This window comes from Frankliniella occidentalis, unplaced genomic scaffold, assembly GCF_000697945.3.
Source record: "Frankliniella occidentalis isolate FOCC.00 unplaced genomic scaffold, Focc_3.1 Scaffold4, whole genome shotgun sequence".
NCBI classification, from domain to species: Eukaryota; Metazoa; Arthropoda; class Insecta; order Thysanoptera; family Thripidae; genus Frankliniella; species Frankliniella occidentalis.
This window is the reverse complement of record NW_026267134.1, coordinates 4,118,516-4,144,131: the sequence shown is the minus strand read 5'-3', so window position 1 is coordinate 4,144,131 and position 25,616 is coordinate 4,118,516. Positions and strand designations below refer to the sequence as shown.

Below are 25,616 nucleotides of genomic sequence, written 5' to 3'. Positions count from 1 at the left end.
TTAAACGCCTAGACCAGACGCATAGACAAGCTGGACAGCCTAAATAATATAGGAGATTAACTGCATAACGGACTCCAAAACCGACGGACGTCTGGCTGACTTGAAGGGCAGGACCGCCACCAACCACGCGAAACGAGCCTGGGGATGGGATGGGGATGTCTTGTCGACGACCGTTTGAAAGAAAGTTTCTTTCGTCTCGCACAAAAAAATTAAAAAGTATGGTGAGACTGAAGCCCCCCCTTCCCTATTTTACCTCCTCCCATAAATAAAATTCGTAGAAACCACCACCGTTTTTCAAAGACAGCAGTTAATTCTAATCTAAAAACTTGAAAAGTCTTATGAAAAAAATCAACACAAAAAACAAAAGTGACGAGATGCAGTAACGTTAAAGCGGGTTTGGGCGTGGCGGCGGGTGCAAGTAGCCTAATGGCTTGCCGGTGGTATCGACCGGGCCAGCAATGCTTGGCTCAACCCAGCCCTTCCCAGCCTGGACCAGGACCAGGGTGGTGGAGGGGGTGGAGCGGAGTCTCTCTCTCTCTCTCTCTCTCCCTCTCTCTCTCTCTCTCTCTCGCGCGCGCGTGTCCACGCTCGTTCCTTTGTTGTTTCTGATTATTTCCTTGGCATTGCAAAGCGGCGATTTGACACAAATAAAGTGTTCAACTGGCGTGCACATGCAAGTGCTCAATACTATGTTGCACACTTTTAAGTGTTCAGTTTGAAGTGTCCAAAAGCTTCATGGCCAACCCTGGTGTTGAACACTTTTAAGTGTTTAGCTTTACTCTTAAACCCTTCATAGTATTCAAATATCCAGCCAAACACTTTGAAGTGAGCAACATAGTGTTGCGCATGAGCACTTGCATGTGCACGCCAGTTAAACAGTTTCATTTAACACTACAAATACCGAGCCTTGTGTCAACTGATAAGTATAATGTCGAAAATAAATTGTTCAGGGTCCATAAGGAGGTAGATAACATTACAATTCTTAGTACTTTATTATATAATTTTCAGTAGTAACAATATTTTATTCGTAATACTCTCCAATAAAAAAACAACACATAAATTAATGAGCATTCATAAAATCTACTAACACCATGTCATCTGTACATTATAATTTTAACAATTACGGATGAGCTAGTTGTTCTCATCCAGGCACCGCAGCGCCGTATTACACGACTACACTTTGCCTCATATTGACTCGTCCCTCCACAAAATAGAAATGATCTTTCGATGAGAAAAGAAGCAAAATCGTCCAAACGACATCGAACTGACAACGACGTGGCCATGTCAGAGTCATCTCGGTGTCGTTCGAACTTTGCCTATAGTAGCCACCAGGTAAGGTGAGAACGAACCACTGGTTCGCAGTGCGCTTTGGAAGACAAAAACTGCGACTTGGGATGAAAATATTTTGAAGGGGATTTAAATGGAAATAAAATACAGATACACATTTTAGCAGCTAAAAATAATAATAAAAAATGGCTTATTTGCTTCCCTCGTGCCTAAATGATATGACAGTTTAAGCCGAGGAGATAGAACATTTTCTCCCAAGACGAAAGTTACTTTGCAATAGAGTTGACGTAAATGCACACGCAGTACAGAGGACCACATAGTAAGTCGTCAAAAGTCAGACCCCAGTCGAGCTCCGTAGTCGAACGAGGGGCTGATGATCCTGCAGAGAGTCGAGTCGGCTGAGGCACAGATGGCCCCATGGGGGGGCGACCCATGCTACTGACAGGCAGTCAAAAATTGTCAGAAAAGACAAGTATCCAAAAAGCCAGTCGCAGGGCGAGCAAAGTTCTACCTTTACGGCTTGGTTTTCAAGCCGTAAACCTAAAGCTGGTCATTGTTTCTCGGCAAGTCCAACCAGGCAAGAGAGATCCAGATTTTCTGCGAGAAATAAGAGGTACTTACAATGCAACGGAACGCGTCACTTAAATGTCAAATTCATTTTGGCTGGAAAATAATAAATGGCAAGACTATAATAAGAGCCCTTAGGTTACGTTCCCATTAGCAACATGATGCCGCCTTGTTTACGGTCAGTAACAATAGGCTATATATCTCGCAAGGTGCTGCTCAGAGATTTTAAATCTCAATTGAAAGTTGTGCATATTTTTTTCCTTTTTTTGCTAAAAACAACTTTTGAGAAACTACCAGTCGTTCCTTGAGTTCTGAATAACACTACAATCATACAACCGTTATTTACAATCGTTCACTTTTCTGCACAAGGCACTAGGTTCCCTTTAAAATACAAGATACACGTTAAATGTGTCATCTGTTGTTGGCAGTAGATGAGGTATTAAGTAATAATAAAAACCAGGACATTTCTTAACCTGGTTTAAGAAATCAACTACATTAGGGATGATTGATGCAAAGGTTCCAAGATGAATAGTGACTTTGGTAACTGGAGAGTTTATTCTCCTAGCACATAGGAAAAAAATCTACGCGAACCTAAGTTATACAATATTTCATTTACACTTATAGGGTTTGGCCCATGGCTGATGATCTGCATTAAGTTACTACCAAAAGTAACATGAGGTGTTTTTCAATTATATTCACAACAGCTCAAAATGAGGTGTAAGACATTAGAGTACAAAGGGGTAAAAGGTGTAATGGAAAAGATGTTATTCAGGACACGTGGAGCTCCCGAACACCCTGGTGCGCATATTGCTTAGAAGTTAAAGCGAATTAGATTATAAAAGCTGTCTGTTTATAGCCTGTTACGTTAAATTGTATTTACGATTTATTGCATAGGGTTAAATTCTCTCACGTTTCAACATAAGTTATTAAACCCCTGTACCATATTAATATCCTAACAACATTTTGTGGTCAACAGGTAGGTGCATAATCACAGTTCTTTATTTCCGACTCATCCTTCCGGCACGCAGTCTCATTTTACTTTCTAAATTGCAGTTTATTGCGACAAATTAGATGAAATCAATTCAAGGAACAGAACTGTGTTTATGGAACCTTTTACGCTCCTGTGTTTCATAATCGCCCCTATACGCCCCTATATCATAGGAAAAAGTTTAAGACACTTGGTCAAAAACTCAGTCTTTAGAAAGTTTGGGGTATATGTCTTCGGAGAAGGACTTTAAGTACACGCATGCATTCTTTAAAGAGCTGATAAACTCAGATTACCACTCTTCAAACAATAACCTATTTCAGGTATTTATTTCCTACGCTACAATCCTAACTTTTGAGTCCCAAACAATCACTTTTTTCAAGGCAAACACGAGAAATGCGAAGAAATATTTAAAATAATTAGGTAGTGCGTATTGTGACGAGTCCACAAGAAGGGGAAGAAATAGGGAACGACGGTACATCGAAATGTTTTCGAGGAGGTAAGATAGTGACAAGGCGAAAGTAAATCCTACCTACAAGTTTTAAACGTAAGAATTTTTTTGAAGGGTAAGATTTGCAAACCAGCAGCAACAAGATGACTAATGTACCAAGCCTAATATTTCCCCCTCTGTTTCAATAAAATTTGATCAAACGAAACATATTACTCAACGTTAGTGAATCCTAAAGGGTGAACTGTTTATTTCACGTCTTAGAACGTAAATGTATTTACAACTCGTCGGGGAACCTATGCATCAACACTATCTTCGGCGAATTTTGGAAACTATCCGAACCATTTCGGAAAGAAAACAACTGCCGCGTTAACGCCATTCATCCGGGTGAATTCGACGCCCTATAATAGTTTGCCTTAGAAAAATAGTTGTCTGGTAGACGGTTATACTAACTACTGGGAGCACCAATGAACGGCCAGTGACAGGACCTGGCCTAAATGCGACAGAAAATTTTCATTTGCAAAAGAGCTGGTTTAAAACGAACAGTGAGCTAATGAAGAGAAAAGTAGTGATTAGGTTTAAATTTAGAACAATTTATACAGACGATCAATGGCGGGGAAAGCAGATCATTTAAAGTCTTAAATCAAGTTGATCAGTCAATTGCATCACATTTCTCTTCTTAAAATGAAATAATGTTTATCAAGTGGCAACACTAAGCACAAGAAAGCGACAACCCAGATAGTGTTTTCCCTTGAAAGCCGATAGCGTAATTTCAATTCCTGTAACATACTACCTTTCAATTTTATCTATACTACCCAGTCATCGGATACTGAAAGAAAGGCTCTTTAAACAAATGGGAAAAATATAGATATGTGAAAACACTTCTGAGAAATAATGCAACAATCGTAGGCAATGGACCTGTACCATGGAATGAAACGTCCGCACAAAGGGGCCAGACGGTTTTCAAGTGAACGTAAATTTTAAACCATGTAGAATGTCAACGTTGATCAGAATTCTACCCTGCTTGTGCTAGTTTACGACTCATACCTTTTTCTTTTCTGAAATTTGACAACTCGATTATACGGAAAACATTTAGATTGCTTAGTAGATTGATTTACTGTCTGAAACGTAAACCTAACAACCCAATTAACGAAGTTTTAATATATATATAAAGTTTACTTTAACCTGTCTCCTTGGACATTGCCCAGCGACTCATGAAAATCTGTGTAATAAAGTTAACGGGAGGCATAACGTAGAGTAGTAAGTAGCCCAGTACGAAGCTGAAAGACACTGTATTTTGTTTCGAAGTTGCTTTTGCAACTTGTGTGCGTTTTGACGTCAAACTGCTCATCTGCATGTTTACAAAACCGTATGGGTGGGACGGAAAAAGAAAGATTCTAGCTCTGCCGCAGCGACTGCCTCCTTTTACGCTCTATACATGCGTGCCCGAATCTCCATTCCAGTTAGATGTTCCCTATTTCTGCCGAAGCCGATTGACTCTTAAAGCGTATCGGGAAAAAATGCAATGGTTTTGAAGAGGCACAAAAAAAGTAAGGGTTGTCACCTGAAATGAAAGCATAGTGGTATTTATCTTTCTTGTACCAATCAGTAGTAATATTAAACCAAGTGGAAAGACCCTAAATGATTCCCCGTCGTATTGCCTCTTGCTTTATAACTTCGAGCCTATTTCATAGACACTTACTCATCCATACAAACATTTCGGCTACCATTACCACCGATATCTAATAAGGTCGCAACCAGTAGGTAGCCATTTCAATTTCTCTTTCTTTCATTCTCACGAAAGTAACAAAATTAAATTTAGATTTATTCAAACAGCTTTACATGACCCAAAATAAGATTAAAAACAATAACTTAAATGTCTCAATAATTAACTTCAAATATGTGCTACGCAATCCATAAGGTATTTCGCAGCCGATTGTCAGATCTGTTCTCACAGGACAGCCCTTGTATTTTGAGGTAAAATATATTTTGTATCAATCTTTCTTTCAGTTTGTGTGAACTATTCTAAACAAAGACTACTGACAAAGTTCTGAGCGCCTCACATTCTGAGATCAATTTCCACCAAAGCTACGAGTGGCTGTGTGCGGTTGGCCAGTCATAATTTCCAAAAAAAACTATTAATGATTTGAAAATGATACTTGCGGACCAGAGTAGAATTAAAAGAGTCTATGCGGGTGTAGGCAAAAGTATTGCATGGAAGTGAAGAGTATTCTGAAATGTTTGGTAAATATTTCATGGGAATGACAACCATCAGAAAAATGGCTGACCAAACACTAAATATCTGCCACTACTTCAAAACTCGCGATCATTCTCCGAGGCAAAAGGTGATCCCACTCTACGAATGTACACAAATAGTGTTATAAACTGTACAAGAGCTACGGCAGAAAACAATTTTTGGTAAATATAGATCGTACTGTACAAAAGTAAATATATAAAACGAACTTTGAATTGAGTTTGAGTTAAGTTTTGACGAGAACACTAACGGTTCTTACGTAACAGCACAACGATGAGCTGAGAAATTGTCATGACCCTCCATGAACAAAAAAAGAAAAGAAAAAGAGAATTTAACTTCTCTATATACACCGTCGCATCTCTCAGAGGGTTAAAGGCAGTGAACTGTCCTATGAATAGGGAAAATAAGAACACTCAGCCTGGATCAACGCAGCTATATGAAACGGTAGAAACCAGGACTTCACCCAACCGAAACTGGACTCTACGTGGAACAAGCGTGTAAAAAGCCAGGTTGAGCAAGTCAGAGCGCCTTTGCTAGGGGTTGGAGGGGATGCCAACCACCTCAACAAAATCACGCCACTGCAACACCAGGACAAGTTCCCTTTCAGAAGGGACGGGCAGTACGGGGAAATATTCAGCGTCTAGATGCACTGTAGAATTGGTCGATGTGGCACAATGTCTCATTAGGCTTAGGCAAGCTATTACTGTACATAGCGGATCACCGAGCAGGCGCACCACGCCTCTAGCTTGGGGCGAGTGGGGACTCTTAGGAGTCCCCGAGGCCCTTTAATCCTGATCGTTTAGTTAACAGCTTGGGATTACTTCTAACACATTTACGGGTTATTTTTTCACATTCACAATGCAGTCCGAGCAGAGCACTTGTGCATTAGTGAACCTTGTAAAAGGGCGTTAGTAAATTACAAAAATATATATTTTGGGGATTTTCGGGGTGACGTAAAACGTTAGTGTAATCCCTACTACGTACCAGGGTATTCTTTAAATTGTCTCCGACGGGTACGCACTATTCATGCGATTAAAAACTTTAATTGCCTCACAACGCGGTTAACGATAACAGCTAACATCCGCGGGAAGACCAGCTCCCCGGGAACTAACCATAAAAAAATCACAACAGTTAAAATTGATTAATGAATATGTATATTAGGAGAGAAAAACCAGTTTCGGTCATGGAATTTCTTTTGAGGGAAACGATCTATAGTCACGGTTGGAGCCCATGGTTGTGAGCAACTTTGTGCAGTGGTACAAAAAGTTAAGATATGGCGAGTTTAACGCTTTTGAAAGAACTTTGCACTAAACTAAAGCCAGAAGGCACAGTCATTTTAGCCGCAGAGTTCGGCTACATCAGTTATACTTTTAGTCGGGCGACCTACAGACATTTTTATATACAAAACGCGCAAATTATTCTGTTAAACGGATGTACTATTAGTCATTTTTTTTAGAAACTGGCAGCGGTCATCAGTAATGAGTTTGATTGTACACAGCGGGACAGAAGCAGCCTTTTCTTTAACGGGTTAAGTAAATTATTTATCATGTTGATTTAGTTTATTTAACATTACAGCAGTTTAACTTTGATATTTAGTCCAGGTTCATTAGTTAGATTATCACAATTATGGGCAAAGACTGCCACTATCCCATTTTCTAATAAAAATTGAAGATAGCACTTTTAACCGCCTACCAGAAATTATTTAGATATTTGGTCGTATACAGTTAAAGCTTTACCATAAGGTTTATGTCTGTGAGCAACCGTTGGCAACAATAAAAAACTTAAGCGCCTGTGGCGCGCCCGCTCCCCCGAGTCCGCTTAAAATATCCAGCAATGCAGTTTCTCACTACCATCAACATTCCAATTGAATCTTAAATCTACAAGTACAAGACAATTTAACCATAACCATCAACAAACAATTTACGTCTATCTAAGTCTATTAGATACATGTATTCGTACGAATACAAAGGTCTATATTCATCAGTGTTTTATGAAAAACGTACTTTTTAAAAAGTCACCGAATCGATGGCCGTTACTTGGGAATAATTCGATTGATAACAATTTATTAAAAACAACTTGAACTAATGGTAGTTTCGAAAACCCAGAAAATGCCTTATGTACAGTAGCAGTATAAAAACAAGAAAATACAAATAACATTTAAGAAAAAACCGTTATTAAAAAAATGTAAAACTTGAATCACCCGTTTGTCGTTATCTTTAATGATCCTACTCTACGTAAAGGTTGCGCGGTTACGCCTATTTGAAGGCTAATTGCCCTCGATACCAACCCGCTCACCTTAAGAGTTGACTCAAGTAAACCCTATCTCATCTGCCAAGGAAGCCTGACCACGGGGTCAAGGCCACAGAAAATCACAATGCATTGAGTATGATTCGAATATTTTCCAAATCAATTTGTTTTTGTTTTGTTTTCATTCAATTTAGTGCACGCGCCACTTTTCGCGCACGGCCCGTCGGCTTGGAGTTTGGTTGAGGCGAGAAAGAAACTTAAGAAATTGTGCCAATGGCACTGCTACTGATATCTAAAACAAGTTCATAAAGAAACACAACCGAAAACCAGTGTTTGACAACCTCAGCGCTAGGGTATGCTACAGATACTGCCTGCCTTCCATGCTCTAGTTTAGCACATATCTGGCTCTAAATTACGAGTCTTGTGGCCAGTATAACTTTGGTCCCTTTGCATTGGATTGGAAAACACTAGTTTGCAAGGACGGACATTTGAACGACCCAGCACAAAATTGATTCGTGAGTAGCGCTGGAACTTCAGAATTCGACAACGCAACGAAGGGAGCCCACCTCATCCACCTCCTGTTCAAACTGTCGAGTTAGAAATAAATGAGTATTTTCTTTGAAAACTAGCATTGCCTAAGATTTGTTTTATAAAATTAGACAACTGACAAAAATATACGAAAGGCTGCTAGAAGTCCCAGCTCCGCCATTCGGATAAACAAAGTTATTTTCAACAGTTTTGGGCTACGAGCCGCGACGCGAAACAGCGGAACGTGCTCACTTTTATATAACACTAATTAAAAGCGCACCGGCCCAGGACATGATTACGACACCTCTAAACGATTTCTGCCCGCGATAAAATACTCAACCAATAGGATTTGATGATAAAAGCGAACCAAGTCGCAAAAGATTGACATTAACAGCCGAGTAATTTACAACGGGTGAAGAAAGCCAACAACTTAATGCACTCTGACATACTTTCGTCAATAAAACCAACATTTCAATTCTTTGAAAACACATCAAAATGAAAAAAATGCAGACAATTCATAATGTGACATTTTTTTCTCACAATTCCGAGGTGGTATTTCACTTTCCTCCACCAAACAACGAACGCTGTGTGGCCGGAATGCCGGCGCCGTACCGCCAGGGAAGACCAGCTTCCTTGACGGCACTCCGGAGCCCCGCCATCTTGCGCGTCCGGGCCGCGAACCAGCGCCGCCAGTGACGAGACACAAACAACAAGAACAACAAACACGCGTCACGTGACGATGATGTGAGGTGCCGAGAAAAGAACGGCTATGGTGGCGATCACGGTGAACAGGGTGAAGATGAACAGGCACAGACGATCTACTACCATGGCAGCGAACTTCCAGTCGTTCGTGATTTCTTCGGCCTCGTCCGTCTTGCGCAGCTTATCCGTGATGTGATGCAGCTCTTTGAGAATTAAGGTGAGCTCGCGGTGTGGACCTAGGCAGCCCGCCCCCGCCGCTGCAGCTGCTGCATGATGGAGCAGCGTGCCACCCCCAGCACCGCCGTCGTCGGCATGCCGAAGATACCCCGCCCCCGGCACGCCAGAGGACTGCGAAATAACGATGATTTTTTTGAGGCACATAACAATTTAAATGTAAACAGAGACGCGTAGATCTTTGTAAATTGCTTCGGCAAATCATAAGTACAAATGAATTGCAGATAAATTAGAAACAGTGCGCGTGTTTACCATGGGATGTCCCGGTAGCGTGCCATGATGTCGGAAGTCATCATCGATATCCAACACATTTGCTAACAGGCTCTTAGAAGAACGCTCCTTAAGTTCCAAACTTTGAGGTGATTTTCTGGAGCCAGGTGAACCACCTGCAGGTGTGTCCTCTGGTAAAGGCCTCGACATTCTAAGAATGCAGGGCAACCACTGCAGGAACAGGCAGCGTACCTAGAAAGACAGAACAATGAATTACTTCTCAAAAGGAACGACTAAAACCAAAAATTACGAGAGTAGCACTGTTACAATATCGTAACGTCGTGGGGCACAATAAAACATCGCTTACCCATGGAGACATTTCATGTGTGTCTGCGCTGCGATGGTGGTAGTTAAGAATTAGGATTGTTGAGACTACGGACGATGCCACCATGAACATGATGCAGTTGAAATAAGTACCTGTATTCACATAGAAAGAATTAGTGAACATGCATGGGAGATATTTTGTTAGTACAAAAACAACGGGTATTATTTAGCAAAAAAATTAAATAAATCTGAGTCACGCGCGGAGCAAACTGCCCCGTTATAGGTTCAGTGACAAAACAAATGTGATCTATTTAGCTTGTTTCTATAATAATTGCTTAACCGGGTTTTCTACATATAAGTTGTTATCTTACAACCCAGGAAGTTGAAAAAGTTCACTGAAACAAAATATAGGGAAGGAAAACAAGACATAAGAAAGAAAATGTAATGTGGTCCCTGGGACTGCATTTTAGTTTAAGAATGAACTTAGTTATATGACGAAGATATAGTTAATAAAACTAAACGTGAGAATCAGTAGAAGACGTGCCAATGTTTTTCTTTTAAAACAGAGTGTTTTACGTTTAAAAAAAGACAACTCTGAGGCACCAAGAAAAACAGAGACACGCCAAAGCGTTAAATCCAAGCTACATTGAAAATAAGTGAATTTGTTTTGCATGCTGTGTTGTGGTCTCCTAGTTGTCGCTAATTAGTATTAAAACTGAATAAATCCGAACAAGTAATGCACGGATAGTAACAGAAGGTGTTCGTGGATACAGAGTGAATGCAACTCGAATGATGAAATCAATGGTCTATGGTTTAATAAGACATACCTAGGAGAACCACTGTATGCGACACATGGCGTGTGACTTACTGTATGCAATACACTATTTGTATAGCTAGATGTATACCAGGTAAGAGGTCGAAGATCAGCGCTATTTTGACTTCAAGTAAGAGTGTATATTCAAGCTAAAAGCAATCACGTTTGTGATAAGTATAAAAGTGAAATAAAAAAGTAAGAGGTAGACTTTTTTTCGTGCCAGATATATGTGGGTCTCTACAGATCGTATCGGTGAATCCGGACAATCGAGTTCATAAACTGATTTACAAAAATACACATGGCGAGTAGATAAAAAATCTACCTCTTAAGGCGGAGTAGTAGTTCTCTCCACACTCACACCAATGCTCAACTTTTAGCTTACGTTTAGCTTAATTATCTAATTTAGATAAAAGTAATTTAACTTAAGCGAATCCATTTGTTACTTGGAGGCAGAGGGGCTTCATCCCAACACCAGTAGGCTTAGAACACTAGTGAAAACATCGAAATGGAGTGGGAAAATCACGACATTTCGATATTATACATTCCGTAAAATCAGCAGTATTTTCGTCACATTTCCAAGGACATGCGACAAAATTGGCAATACCGATTTTAAAGAAGTGTTCAGATCAGGCCTTTTCAATCGTTTGTTAAAAACGGTGCCTTGTTAGACTCAGGTCGGTTTAGTTCTGTTTTGTTGTGGTGGTGCTGGCTGGTGTGTGGAAAGGAACTGGTAGGCAGGTAGAGGGAACAGGGTGCAAGAAGGGTACCCACACTTGATTCAGTTCGTTTCAGCTGGAAGGAATGCATTAATTAGTTGTGCAAAAATGACAAATAGAAACCATCCACGTCATTCTGCAACAGAATTAATCAATATACATAATCAGCACAGCTTGTAGTTAAAAGGAATTTCGTAGTTAGAAGGGTACAATGAGAATTATTCAGATGTTTGGCGTTTAGGCACCGAAAAAAATTGATTAGAAATGCTAAAATCAGTCATGCTTGAGCATTCTCACTCACTCTCACAAAATCAGCGAATTCAGAAGGCAGTTGAAGAACCTCTAAATTACACAATGGCTACATTCAAAAAGGTATAACGTCATCATTTACCACGACTACTTTAAAACAGTTTATTTAATATGGAGCTAGATACAGTAAACAATTTAGAAAATCCAGAGACTTTATTCATAGACACACTTCTTCAAAAGGCAAGGAAGTAATACCAGCAAGAAAAGCATAGCAGGGAAAAATTATAGGGAAACTCAATTACCAACGAGTATTTTTATAAATAGGTTAAATGACTTATTTATAAAAATATATTGTTTCAGTAGTAGTACGGAAACCGTCAGGAGTGAACCCATTGAACTATCAAAACATAACTTTAGGTTTCATGAAATTAAAAAAAAGGACGGTGAGATTACGACAGGGATATCAGAGCTGGGGTTAGCAAAAATGGAAAGAAGTCTAGAAGGTGGCCAGTCTGGAAAATGCAGTTTAACTGCTATTGAATATATTATGCGGACACACAGGATGCAGAACTGTCTCATGTTATTAGCTCAAGCGTCTAACAGCCAAGAGTTAATCTTGCCCTGTTTAAGTGCCAATTATATTCTTATAACTGTTTACTTTTAGAGTCGACAAGAACACGTAGTCCTGCACACTTATTCAGAAGGGATACGAAGCTCCAACCCGCGCTGCTTTAACTTTGCCGCGCGTCTAAACACCGCGTGGTCTTAATGTTTAACGCACAGGCCGCTTTTGGTGTCGACAGTCAGGAAGAGTCATACAGTCATACAGGTCGATTGGAATCCAACAGCGATATTAAGGAATAGAGGCAACGATGAATATCACCAACGTGCGTTCTATACTGTCCATTTTGAGACATACTTTGGAAGCTTCGAAACTCTGATATTACGCGATTGTTTCCAGACTCAGTTGATGTATCGCACGACCGTGCCTGCAGGTGCCCAGACGAGGGCCCCTGCGGTCGGGAAGATACTCGCCCGCGAAACACGTGTGTGCAACGGGTCGGCCCAACCTGCAGGCGCTCCGGACAGGACCCCGGTGGACCAGCAGATACTCGCCCGTAACGCATTCGCTCATAAGGGACAAGCCTGCACTTCAGGCATTGAGGCTTGGACATAAATACTTGTGGCGTTATTTTAAGGCTTCCCCAGGATTCGGTTCAAGACAAATAGCCATGAGCGATGAATTGACACCGCAACGTGTTTCAACGCGGAGCAATAAAGCGGCACTCGTGGGTCCAGTAGCTTTGCTTCCCTTGCCTGTAATCGTGTGCACAACGCAAGTGCCCGATTGATTGTAAACGAAACTTACACACTAAACCCTCATGGATGCACGCTATATGCTTATGAACTTTTTAAATTCATAGCTTACTGTTCTCTGTCAGCTTCCTTTGCTCAGCTTTGCTAGCGCATTTTTAGACTTCAGCATAAACGCGTATCTTAACACTGGCATATTAAATAATGCGTTAGCGTAAAGTGCACACAGAAGCTGTGAATAAAAATGCCCATAGGATTGTATGTTATGCACAAGATTTACAGTTATAATATACAACTTTTCATTTTTAAGTATTCCACTCACTATGCACAAATTTCTGAATGGTCAAACAATTTTTACTGACTTGTGAACGACGTTTTGTACAGTTGGTCTTGCAAGTACTGCACGTTGAGGCACAACACATGCATTCTGGTTTAGTGTGTATCGTCATATTTTTCACCTCACGTCGGTACTAGACGATTAATTATTTTTGACACGACATGAAACAGTTCCCTAGCACTGTAAAAACGTTGCTTCCTGGTAACGAAGAATTTTACGACACCCAGAGGAGACATTACTGTTTTTGTTTTACATACTTTTACGAAGCAAATAATTATTGAAAATATCTGGGCATCCGTCTATATAAGAATTTTCTATTATTTTGCGCTTGGGAAGCAAGAGCTTTGGCAGTGATCATTCCCATGGTTCCGTTTTGAGGTCACAACAGATTTAAACGAAATTCGAAATACTACAGGCCCAGCCATCTGACCTAGAAGAGGGATAGCCTCAGACGTCTGCGGCAGGCATTCGGCAATCATGAGGGAAAATACTGACAGTGACAGCAGAATAGTAACGCCTGGAACAGAAAGCATTCACCCCAGTCACCGGAGTCACGCGCGATATTGTATCATTTCCCAGAATTTCATGTGAACTTCCTTCACTTATTCATTTATACGGATTTCTATTGCTACATAAAAAACAATTGGTAATGGCGACTTGTTGGCGAAATCCGTCTGCAAAGAAGCCTTGCTCTTAATTTTCGACGCTCTGACCAAGTCAACCGCGATAAACGGAATCCAGTGAATAAGACTTTGATCTACATTGACCGAAGGCTGATACACGTCTAACATTTGAACAGGGTGTTACACATATGACAGATACAAAAGGGTAGTGTGAAAGGTCCTGGAATGAAATGTTAGTCAAAAGACTTCTCAAAACGAAGCAATTAAGACAAAATATAAGGATGAAGATATTTACGGTTTTTTTTTTTTAACGAAACCACTTTTTGGAAGCTAAAATACCCCAACTATTTAAATTTAGTTCATGTGTAGCACCCCGTTAAGATATCCTCTAATTTCAAAGGGATTCATAGGTCTCTGAACCTGTAAGAGGCACTACATGCTTTCTACCTCAATGCTACTGCAGCGACTGCAATCCTACCAGCAAGAAGCGGCGGAAAAGAAGGACGCCGCAGATAGCCACAGGTACCCTGCACACACGTTCACTCCACCAGGTCACTTGAGGGGCGAAAGCCTCGTGCGGAATAAGCTACGTACTGGAGCGGCTGAGAGCCTGTCAGAGGTGTGCGTTTGAATGCTTTTTGAAGAGTTAAAAAGAAAGGCTGTCATTTCGTGCTTGGATGCGGCAAGCTCTGTCGTTCTGATGTAGTGATGTGTGTGCATGTGCAATGTGGAGATGGGCCTATGTAGAGCAGCTAGTACTATTTCAAGAGACTTGTGCTACCTAGCACAGGCATTGCATCTGAGACTTGGGGCAGAGCGTCGGCGACAAGGTTATGAAACACCGTAAGAGATAGCAGGATGGTGACGCCTGAAACAGATCAAAGGTTAACAGCCAGATCTCTAGTCTTGTAGCGAGCGTTTAGAAATTTTAAGTAGATTGAAACCCTGTAGATTGTCCTGCCCAAACTCACGTATACTGGGTTCTCTAAATATGTGCTACTGAAAATAAAAAGTGCCTGATTACAGGACAGCATCTTCGGCCTGTTGTAGCTATTAAAAGAGAACATGGTTAATTATAGCGATGATAAAATTTGACGGAGAATCAAACCGGAGCGATACGGTTCCTCTGACAAGCTGTAAAAAGGAGGCTGGCATTCCAGTTACTTAACTAGAAGTACGGCATAAATCTGTTCTTGGGTGACACAAATCGGCAGCGCTTTTCAACAAGTGAAAATACGTCTCCTAAAATAATTAAGTAGACTAACAGATTTCTAATACTTTCATAGACCATGTGGACAGCCCAACAGGTAACATCTTACATTTGTCCTCAAAATGATATGTGTCAAGAGTCGGTATACAAGTGTTCTGTAAAATAACGTAAAAAAGTACTGAACGCATCGCGTCCACATGAATAGAAAATATCTATACTAACTCTTGCACAATGAATTAAACCTGCAATAGGCGCTAACGCTGCATACAATTTGACCAAGATTGTGGTTCAGCTTGGAGCGTCCGCAGTGCGTTGTGAGTTAAATAAATCATTTCTGTTTTCGTGACCAAGAAGTAGTTAGAGCGCTGAATCATACGTAAAGAAGAATTTTGTAACAAAACATACGCAAAATTTAATAGAACACAAACCACACTCTTGGGTTTAGTGTTTAAAAGAACCCCGATGTCTGTCGCTACGAATGTCCTGTGGTATACATGCTATTCCATTCAAGGCGGGACTTTCTAGCCACAATATTAAATTAAAGGCCTCGCGCTGCAGGTGCGTAGGCTGTTGGCTTAGGTTGGCCCATCCTCCCTAGCGTTCTGACGCGTGTCTTCGAGTTGAGCAAAACTAAGCTGAATCCAGAAACAGACCAGAAAACCGCAGCAGAACGGTATGAATTCCAATAAAGGGCGGTAAAACCCCACCTTGAATAGGAAAACGTTTACAGCACAGCGAGTTGGCCTGTCCCGACCACCCAGCCATCAGCTGGAGTGGGTAAAGCAAGCTGACCCGTGCCGGCAGTAACCAGCTGACACAATTTGCTGCTTTTCGGCTCTTACTCACCCTCTATTTTTTGGCCCCGGTCATAGTCTGCTTGTACCGGTGCTTCAGAGTATGCATCGCAGTCTGTAGGCTCTGACACCCGGTACATGCAGCTAGAACATCCACACTCACACTGATAAATCTAGTGCTCAACTGGTTAACACTTTGAAGTGCCGTAAACTTGAAAGTGACCAATCCGTAGTTGTGCACTTGTAAGTGTTTAAATCAACGGTTGGACACTGCCAATGTGCTGGACTTACACAACCTGGGCATTAATCGACCAAGAAGTTAAACACTTTCCTGTGTTTTCCAGTTAGCACTCAGTTTAGCAGTGCTAAGCCGAATAGCGGTTAGCATCGAGCTGTACGTACACCCGTGCACCGTGCGCGTACGCGCAAAAATCTGTCTCAATCTGTCGCACATTAGGTATTAAGGCGACAGATATCGAGATTCTACTGTAAAACACTTAACTACCTCTTGTATCCTTAAACTACTCGTGCCACGTTTACACAAATGTCTGCCCAATTCATAGGGAACCTTGGTTTAATTGACTGCTTTTCTTTCGGTTGCGGTTGGACTGGTATACTTTTATAGGTTCTGGTTAGGTTGTGAATTTATTTCTCGTGTTTAAATGGGGCCTTGATCGTAGATGAAGTCCACTCATGGTTTTGATTATTTAAGTCCTCGATTTACGAAAACTGGCCGAATTCATTTATGTTCGACGCTTACGATTAGGCAGGCATTTGCTATGGCTTTGGGCCAAATGTAAAACAAATGGTTATAAAAGTATCAATTAAGCCCAGTAATAAAACTGCACGCAATGTTTAACGCTACACAACTGAAACTACGCATTCGGCCGAAGAGTAACGAGCGTTTGAAATTACTAAAATATTACAAGTTAGGTGGGGTTGGTACGAAATGTATTTACGAGTTAAGATGTGTTAAAATTAAATCATTTGAGCCCTTTTTCGCCTTGTTAATGACGTTACACACACAACCGTTTTGACAAAGAAAAAAGAAAGGTAGAAACTGAAGGTTTACTTAGACTCAAACAAACTAAACAAGAAAACGGCAGAAACGTCGAGATTATCTTCATATTTAACAACATAAGTTTCTTACTGTTATTTGCTGTGTAATTGCAGTGTAACGACATTTCTAACGCGAAGTTGGCCTCATATGTCAGGGTGAGAGGAAGTAGGTAGGATTGTCAAACGATGTAGCACTGCATGATTGAGCACAAGTCCCTCTGCGATCCAAGTAGCAAACATGTCCTCATCAAGCAGAATAATACATTAATGGGGCGTGAGGGCATGTACCTGCGGTAACAATTAGGGCAGTTTCATTATTTTTAAAAGTACAGTGCGCGTCACTGCAGTTCGAAAGCAGCAACACACATATTTTTTAAGTAATTGGTTTTTAGTTTTAGAAAATTCGAACCTTAAGGATTCAAAGAACCAGGATGAATAACCAATGATTACATCTCCTATCTGTTTTAAAGAACTTTCTGAAAATTGAAAAAAAGCACAGATTTACTGCAAATTTAGTTAACTACCTTTTCGTGTTACTACATGCACCGCACAGGCACTCTGTCCTCACTAAGGTTACAAATTGATCCTCGACTTCTACCCGTCTTACAAATGACGTTTTGTATGATTGGGTGGAATTATGGAACTACTTTGGGCTGCGTGAAGAACCAAAGCATGCATCCTACTGGGCAACATGTTTGTTTATATATGTATTTTCTGGATTTTGTTCTGTACGGTAAATAATATGGGGAGTGTTGTAAGTAAAGATGTTTGAGGACGGATTCCCTATTTCTGTTTTATTGTTCATTCTTCTCTCGGTTACTTCAGAGAAGATGGCGGCCACAACCTCAACACTAAACTACGGTTCTCTTTGTGGACCTCGGTTTAGGGCATACATTAAATGATGTGTAACCCAAGAATTAGATGTTACAGAGAAGCAGAGTCTCAGAGTAGGAGAGAATTACGAACGTTGTCCGTATCATACTTCTTACAAACCCATCATGATCTCGGTTTTCAGGGAGAATAGGAGGAGCCTTGCAGGATCTGGGGGCGCCCTGAAGGCAGATTTTCCACCATCCGCCTTGCCTCATTCCGATACTGAGCCGGAGTCATGCCGTTTAAAGCCAATGTGGCCAGCTGGCAGGTCAATTCTCAACCGAAAAGACCGAGTGTAAGAAACGAAACACAAGCCATTCGCAGTTCTCCCACACTCAGAACTGCAAGAACATGATCGGCGCATTTTCTGATTGAGGACTTTTTTAAAAGCATAGACTGCTTTATAACAACAAAAATATTACACCAGAGTGAAGGTTAGTACATAAATTGTTGCCAAAATATACTGGTATGATAATAGTCATATAGAGATCCGCTTATTCGAATACCAGGAAATTAATCGACAAGCATTAACTACTCTAGCATCCAATATTGCTGTACGACCAACAAGCAAACCAAAAGTCGAAGAGGACGAATGATAAATCTGCTTAAGGTACTGGAGGCATTTGTGAGCGCTTCACCTGTTTTTCTTTAAATAAATTTCGAGGAAGCAAGTGATAATTCTCAAATAAAAAATTCCCCAAGCAAGCCGTTGTTTGCTGTAAATTATATAATCACAACATCTTTATAAATATGAATTCTTGAATTTATACAGGCTCCTCTACACACCTCTTCCTGTATAATTGTTATAATACATTGTATGCAGGCGTGCGGGCGTGCACGCTTGCATGCAGTACACTTCCAACAAAATAAAGGAAGGTGTCCGTATAGGAACAATGTATTTGTTCATCCGAGAAATAGAATATTTCTTTCCATTTTAAAATCGAAGATATTAAGCGCAATTTCCTCACTAAAAAAAAGGCCATATGTTTGACTTGACGAGGCATTACAATCTCGACGTCTTTGACATATTTTGTTTGATAGAACTCCGTAGGAAAACAAAGGAAAATGCAATTTTGATAGCGGGAATGAGTGATTTACGTGAATACAGACAGACAGCTTGCGGGGAACTTTCGAGACGCTTCTACCTCAACCTAAAAGATGTCTCGAGAGAATTCATTGGATGTATACGCGTCCAACAGGGAATTCAGCGGAGAGCCGTCCTGCTGGCTGGTATTACTAAGCGCTACGGCGGTCCAATGAAATACCCTCGTGGACCTTAGCTGTCTACAGGAGGTGTAATACTGTTAACAGGCTCTCCTGTTGTTTTACCTATGAGCGGCCTTTCAGAGGTCGGAGGCATTGTCTCGGATACCATATTTAGGAAAAAGGTTAACGAAAGAAGGACAGTCACATCTGTAGAAAACAAGACAAAAAGAAACCTGTAAGCCTAAACATGTGTCCCTACCATAAGGGCCAATCACCATAGCTGTCCCTTGAGCATGTTTATTCCACGCAGAAGTAGGGAGAAAGGCAAATAGGATTTGTGCTTGACCCAGGCTCGGATCACGGCCTGAAAAGTCTTGGCAAATTTACTTGGAAATTCAAGCTTAATGAAAACATCCGAAGATATTCCTTAGCGAAGTGGTAGTGCAGATGCAATTAACTTACAAATACTTTAGTTACAGTTATGGAGTTTAAAGATAGGACAGAACCATTAACAGAGAAAGATTACATGACTGCACTTTTAAACTACTGCCAAGTTAAAAACTGCAAGTAAAGCATGGGGATTGGAATCATTATATTGCTTTTGTTTGCTTATGGCCGTTTTTTTTACATGGAATTTAAAACACCGGAGATGTGAAGGACTAGATTTGAATTGCAAATTTGGGGTTATACGTCTTGGTTTTCTCACAATGACACCTGTATGTATTGCGGATTAGTGTGTATTAGCGCAAGAATTGTACAATGTACACATGCGTGCACGAGCGTGCCCTTCTATGATCTTCTTTCTAAAACACTATTATTGTATTTTTGTTTGTGTTTTTTGTAGCGTAAAAATTAAGCCTATTTCTGTTTTATCGTGCGTTTAAAAACAGAGTTTTATTTATATTTTATTTACACAAATAGTTTATCAGGCATTCGTTTAATTTATGCATTGCAAAGAGGATTATTTAAAAAGTTTTTATGGCTTTTTGCAGCCTTTAGTTTAAGTTCAATCCCAGGGAGGTTGTGAATGAAAAGCAGACGGCTAGACCAAGATTAGAACAAGATATAATGGTTAAAATTCCTCATGGGTTTCTCATGGATACGAGGGGAATTAAGGCCAAAAGGAGATTGCATGGCTAGAGCAAGAGACCGGGGAAAACATAATCTAAAACCAAAAGGAGCCATGGGCGAAAGCGACACAAAACAACAACAGCAGCAAGACGCAGATGATGAGCTTCTCGGCGATGAAGACCTGTGGGTGGTTCAGCCTTCTCCGTGCCGGGGGAGAGACCTTTCGCATCCGTCCGGACAACCCCTGGCCGCGATCCTCTCACTTACCTCCGTGACCAGAGGTGGTACCGGAAAGCGCGGGTCTCCATCCCTGCACACCCTGTTGTGGAGGTGTGTGGGATTGTGTCCGTCAGTCAAGCGTTCGTCGGAATGTTGCCCCTCCTCCTCACAAGTCGCAAGTGGACCTTGGCACTGCACTATCATTGTTACCTAATAATGGAACTGCGTCCGAAGTTGCTGGCATCGTCTCGGCTACCATGTTTAGGAAAACAGTCAGTGATAGAAGGATTGTAACGCCTAGAAAAAGAAAGCAACAACACTGTTTAGGGCGATACTTCCAAAACAACGGCTTTCATGCGTAACCCCAAACCGTCGTCGGTCACGGATTTTTCCGATTCTAACTCCAGATACGTGTTATTGTAAAAATTTCATTAACTATTAAATTTTGTGAAATAATGTGAGCCCCCAGGGCTGATTAGTTGAAATGTACGCATTTTAGGACGGCATTATGTCGTATATTGATTCCATAGTGTCTACTACGTTGAGGTTCAGGAAGAGTTCCTCGGGAGTCCACGGATACCTGTGATAAAAGCTGCAAAACGGCCCATAGGGTGTAGGCCAAAGAATTTTAGTCATTTGCTATAGCCCACAGTAACTAAGCGAGCAAAGAAAATGTCAATTGTGAAATTATCTTTGAAAATGTTAGGGAGAGAGGAAGTATGAACTTTAAACTTCATTTACATATACATTAATTTACAAAAAAAAGATCACCACCACCAGGGTAGCTTTACAGCAGGCCTGATTTATTTTGAAGTAGTAAAGCAGCAAAAGTGTGCTTTCTACGCGTGGCTCTGCCACTAGGGCTAGTGTACTAATGAATTTTATAATTGTAATAAACCGCTCACTTCGCTTACTGATTGATAAGTATTTTTTTAGATCGGCTATTTTGCGCATTTTTTTATTCCAACATTTTCTATGCTCATTGGTTTTGTAATGCATCAAAACTGATAAAATGGAAACATGAATCATAAAACCACTACGACAGTGCAAACTCACAAACAGGGCAGCACATTTATAACACCCACATAGCATGCTAAGCGAAAACATAAAGCACATGGACAAAAATGAAATAGAAACGCGAGAAAAGCAATAGGAAATAAGAAACAAAAAACAATCTACAGCTAACAGTCTGTCATGGTATCGAACCAGTTGCACGTATATTGATCGTTGAAGCTTAAGGTGCTAAAAGGAGGACCATATTGACGATGAGTTTGTTGAGGAAATGGATTAAACAGTGACATGAAAAACATGATAAATGATAGCAATATTTAAATCATGATTTTAACATATTGCCCGTCACCGTAAGTCACTTCTTTCCAGATAAGCGGGCTTTTGAGAAAAAGGCGAGACAGCGTAAATCAAATCTTAAAAAACAGTACTTTTAATTGCATTAGAACGCGAACGAGCTTGACTGCTCTTCCTCAGCCAAATTAAAATATCTGTAGAAAATCTTGTAGATATACTAAGTTATTTCCCGGCACGAGTCTTCCGCCTTCTTTTATTTATTTAGCTTTGTTTAGAATGGAGATAGAATCTCGCCCTATACTTTACAAACCTAGAGTGAGCTTCTCTCCACACTCATGAGGCAACGTGAAACCGAGCAGGGTCATGGAAGAGATGATTACGCAAGGGACGATCAGGTTGATCGTGTAAAACAGCGTCCGACGCCGAATGTGGAGGACGAAAGTCATGTCAACGTAGGAAACGTCTGGGCAGCAAGTGTACTGTCTCATATGGCGAAACGCTGGCATGCCTGCAAGACATCCCACACACACAAACAAACCGAAAAGTGATTAAAACACGGTTAAAAGCGCTAAGGTTCGTGGCCGGAAAAGAAACTGCTATGAAAGTGTAGATGCGCAGAGTGAGAGTCTTTCTAATTCACAAGACTGGCAATCTTGGGAAAAATATCGGGACGACTTATCAACGGGTTTGTACTGCCACATAACGCAATATAACAAATGCGTCCTTTAATGGTGTACAGTAAGGATATGAGTAAAAATATATTAATTGAATTGTAAGTACGAAAGACTCTCTGAGTGTGGATGAATACGTCTGAGCAGTATGGATTTGGTCCAATCTGAATCAAGTTTACCTGGATTGAGTGCGTACCATTGCACACTTTTATATCATGAATCTGGCTCTACGTGATTCGGATCGGTTAATCTAGATGTGTACAAAGAAAAAATAAAACGGTCATTGCTGTCAAAAGCCAACAACACACCCTATGGGTGGCCAGATGACTTTCACACGGCTACACACAGAAAAGAGGCCGAAATGTCAAAAATGAAAAAAAAGCAATCCGGGTCAAATACACGCTCATTTTTAGCCATGCTACTGTGGGCAGCTAATGGTCAGCACAACACTTAGATCGGAGTAGAGAAGTAGAAAATTTGCACTTCCGACGCCTTGGGGGAAGATCCTGTGTTTATGGTATCGGTCTGAGATGTGTTTCTGTTTTGCCCACTTTAACACAAAAAGGCAAGGAAACACAACTCAACGAAGTGCATAGAAGCAGCTAAATGCTGTCAAAAAATGATTTGTGAGTGTTCTTATCACACTTTTCGAGGATGAGAAAGGCTTGATGCTCAGCCAATACCAGATGCAACCCGCTTAGCGTCGAAAGTGTGTGCTAGTTTGGAACGTAGAGAAATTGAAACAGGCACAGCTGGTTTACCTAGTGAGAGCTTCTCGCCCGAGTCCGGCGGGAGCGTGAAACCTAACACGGCCATGCTTGCTATTAGCACGCAAGGCACGATCAGGTTGAAAAAGTAGTAGAGTGTACGCCTTCGGATAATTATGATAAATGTAATATCTATGTACGGTTCCGGACAGCAATTGTAGTATATTTCGTTCCTCTTGCCCGGTACACCTGGAACGGGAGCATAGAAATAGGATAGAAGAGAGTCGAGGCATAGTTCAAGCAGAAAGAAAAGAGTATAGGAAGATGGATGGAGTATGTATCTAAATGTGATACATTGAATGCAAACTTTCCGTCATATCAAGCATGTCATTTTAAACTGATATACTGATGAATATGTCATCTGATTTGATCAGATAAACGAATCTCCAAAAGCAAATTAATCCAAATAACAAGAACTTTACCACACTTATAAACCAAATGTGCAGCTTGTGAACACTTTTGTGTGCAACTGCGATTTGAAATCTTACAAACTTGTGTCAATACCTTTATATTGGAGCACACTGTGCGGGGTGTTCAACAAAGGAACTGCACAGTTACAAGTGTACAACTGCCGAGATTAATAGTTGCAAGTGTTCATTGTTCAACTACGGAGGTGAAATACTGCATGTAAACAATTTGCAGTCGCACTCTGGTTTATCAGTGCACGTCGCGAAATACCACCGTTTCCACATGGAACTAGTGCGATAGATATACGTCGAAACTAAGAGTTTTTCATACAGACGACGTCAATTGAACCGATTTCACCAGGTCTCTGGCTGGGTGAAATAGAACGAAATCTGAACAATCGAAACAAATAATGTACATTTCTGCAGGACAAACACTTGATATAACTGGATGAAGTTTGGGTAAGGAGTACAAAACTGAAAGTTGCCAAACTATGCTCTATTTGAAGTTGTAGTTTTATAGAGGTTAATAAAATGTGAGAGCATAATCGGCAATTTGCAGTTTTGAACAGGTGCAGGTACGCAGAGGACACCATTACGTAGGATACGATCATTGTCGCTATCATTCAAACGGATCTAATCAAAAATAAAGTGCACACCGTTATATTATTGCTATCCACTGCTACACCAGAAAGGTGCTAAACAAAAATATATTGATTCCGTATCCTACGTCTTTAAAAATGTCTCTCCGCTGGCTGCCCACATTTAATTTAAGCCCGTAATTTGAATCACGCAATTCACCTCAAATTACGGGTAACACTTAATATACAATGTTGTATCTACTACCTTCATTGTGTTGTTTAATTTAAAACTGCCATGTTATTTAATCCTTATTAGGAGTTACATTTTTAGCTCGTGGAGAGTAACGCGCTGCGGGGCTAGTGATTAACACACTTACGTGTACTTTGTTCAGTTTAGGGGGCAAGACATTTCCATCATTAAAAATACACGGTGAGTTAAACTGAAATCTAGATTAGTTAAGTGCGCTAGACTTGATTGCACACTGGTCGTGTTTAAGTGGACAGGCCTTCGGTCGACGGCGAGAGAGACGAGAGTAGTTCGACTAGCTACAAGTGCATGGGTAAGAGGCGCAAGCATGGCGTTTCCAGACGTGCTTTTACTTCACTTAGAGATTAATAAAACTTGAGTCGTCAATAGTGCACCTTGGAGTTCGAATTTAGGTAGAGTGATTGTCAAGCGATACTACACTGAAAACAAAAAGGAAAACTTTTCAATTGAATGCAACTACATTAGTGCACATGAAGTTATTTTCTTGATTAACGCCATAAAGCTGCCACCAAAATGAGTGGAAGCGAGGGGTCGCGAAGCTATGCATCCCCGACCGCGTCAAAATAAGTGCCGTCATTACTCAGCTGACCGTGCGGCAGGCCGGTCGACAGCTTTAAGAAAAATGTAACACTATATAGGCGAAACCATATATGTACGCAGAAGGCAAAGTACGAGGATTATTGATTGGTAAAAATATCCAAGGAATAGAGACTTGGGCAGCCTCCAGCAGCGGTTTCATAGGCCACGCTCACGCTACCAACGCGTGGCGGTAAAAGGCAGGACCATTTTCTTTCGTCATGACGTTAAATCGCCCATATTTTAACTAAATAATAATAACCTTTGTACTCCCTCCTATCCGAAATTATGTGGTTTCACCTATTTTAGGTTACTATTTTGTTTAGTAACTGTCGGTTGGTCGGCTGTACGTATACTTTTGGACAAAGTTTAGAGGAAAAAGGGGCTGCGTCGCCCCAGGTTGGATTGTAAATGTGTCCGGCTTTTGCCACGCCGCCGTCTCAGGGCGCGTTACGCTGCAGTTCAACGCGTAGCCGCTTTTTCCGCTGAACTTTGTCCTAGAGCATACGGACACTTTATTTCGAACCTCCTCAGGCTCGGCGACCAAGGAATGGGCGACTGATAAGTCAACCTTACGCTAGTAAGGGGCCTTCAATAAGCTACATTGTCGCCTAAGAACTGAGTTTGGGCTCCCCCTTGATCGCGTGGCCTGGGTTGCCTCGTCATGAATCATCCAGTCTTAAAACGAGAAAAAGAAAACGAAAAGTAGCGTGGCTATACAAAGCTACGAAATGTCAGCAAAAGTATGTTTTAATTTGTTCCCAGCTTGCACG

The 25,616-nt window shown here is 40.9% G+C and overlaps 1 protein-coding gene across 6 annotated transcripts in view; it reads right to left on the bottom strand.

Moving 5' to 3' along the window:
- Window positions 1-973: 973 nt before the first annotated feature.
- Window positions 974-25,616, bottom strand: part of LOC113204207 (neuronal acetylcholine receptor subunit alpha-7) — a 96,233-nt gene continuing 71,590 nt past the window's right edge. The window contains exons 7-11 of one of the 6 annotated variants that reach the window (XM_026419280.2): window positions 23,009-23,203; window positions 20,482-20,568; window positions 9,830-9,939; window positions 9,505-9,714; window positions 974-9,366 (exon numbers count right to left, since the gene is read on the bottom strand). In XM_026419280.2, the coding sequence (XP_026275065.1) occupies window positions 9,046-9,366; window positions 9,505-9,714; window positions 9,830-9,939; window positions 20,482-20,568; window positions 23,009-23,203 (923 nt within the window). In that variant the 3' untranslated portion in view covers window positions 974-9,045. Of the gene's footprint in view, window positions 9,367-9,504; window positions 9,715-9,829; window positions 9,940-14,620; window positions 14,708-19,104; window positions 19,189-20,481; window positions 20,569-23,008; window positions 23,204-25,616 lie in introns of all 6 variants that reach the window. The other 5 variants (XM_026419281.2, XM_052268785.1, XM_026419282.2 and 2 more) reach the window with 5 other exon arrangements.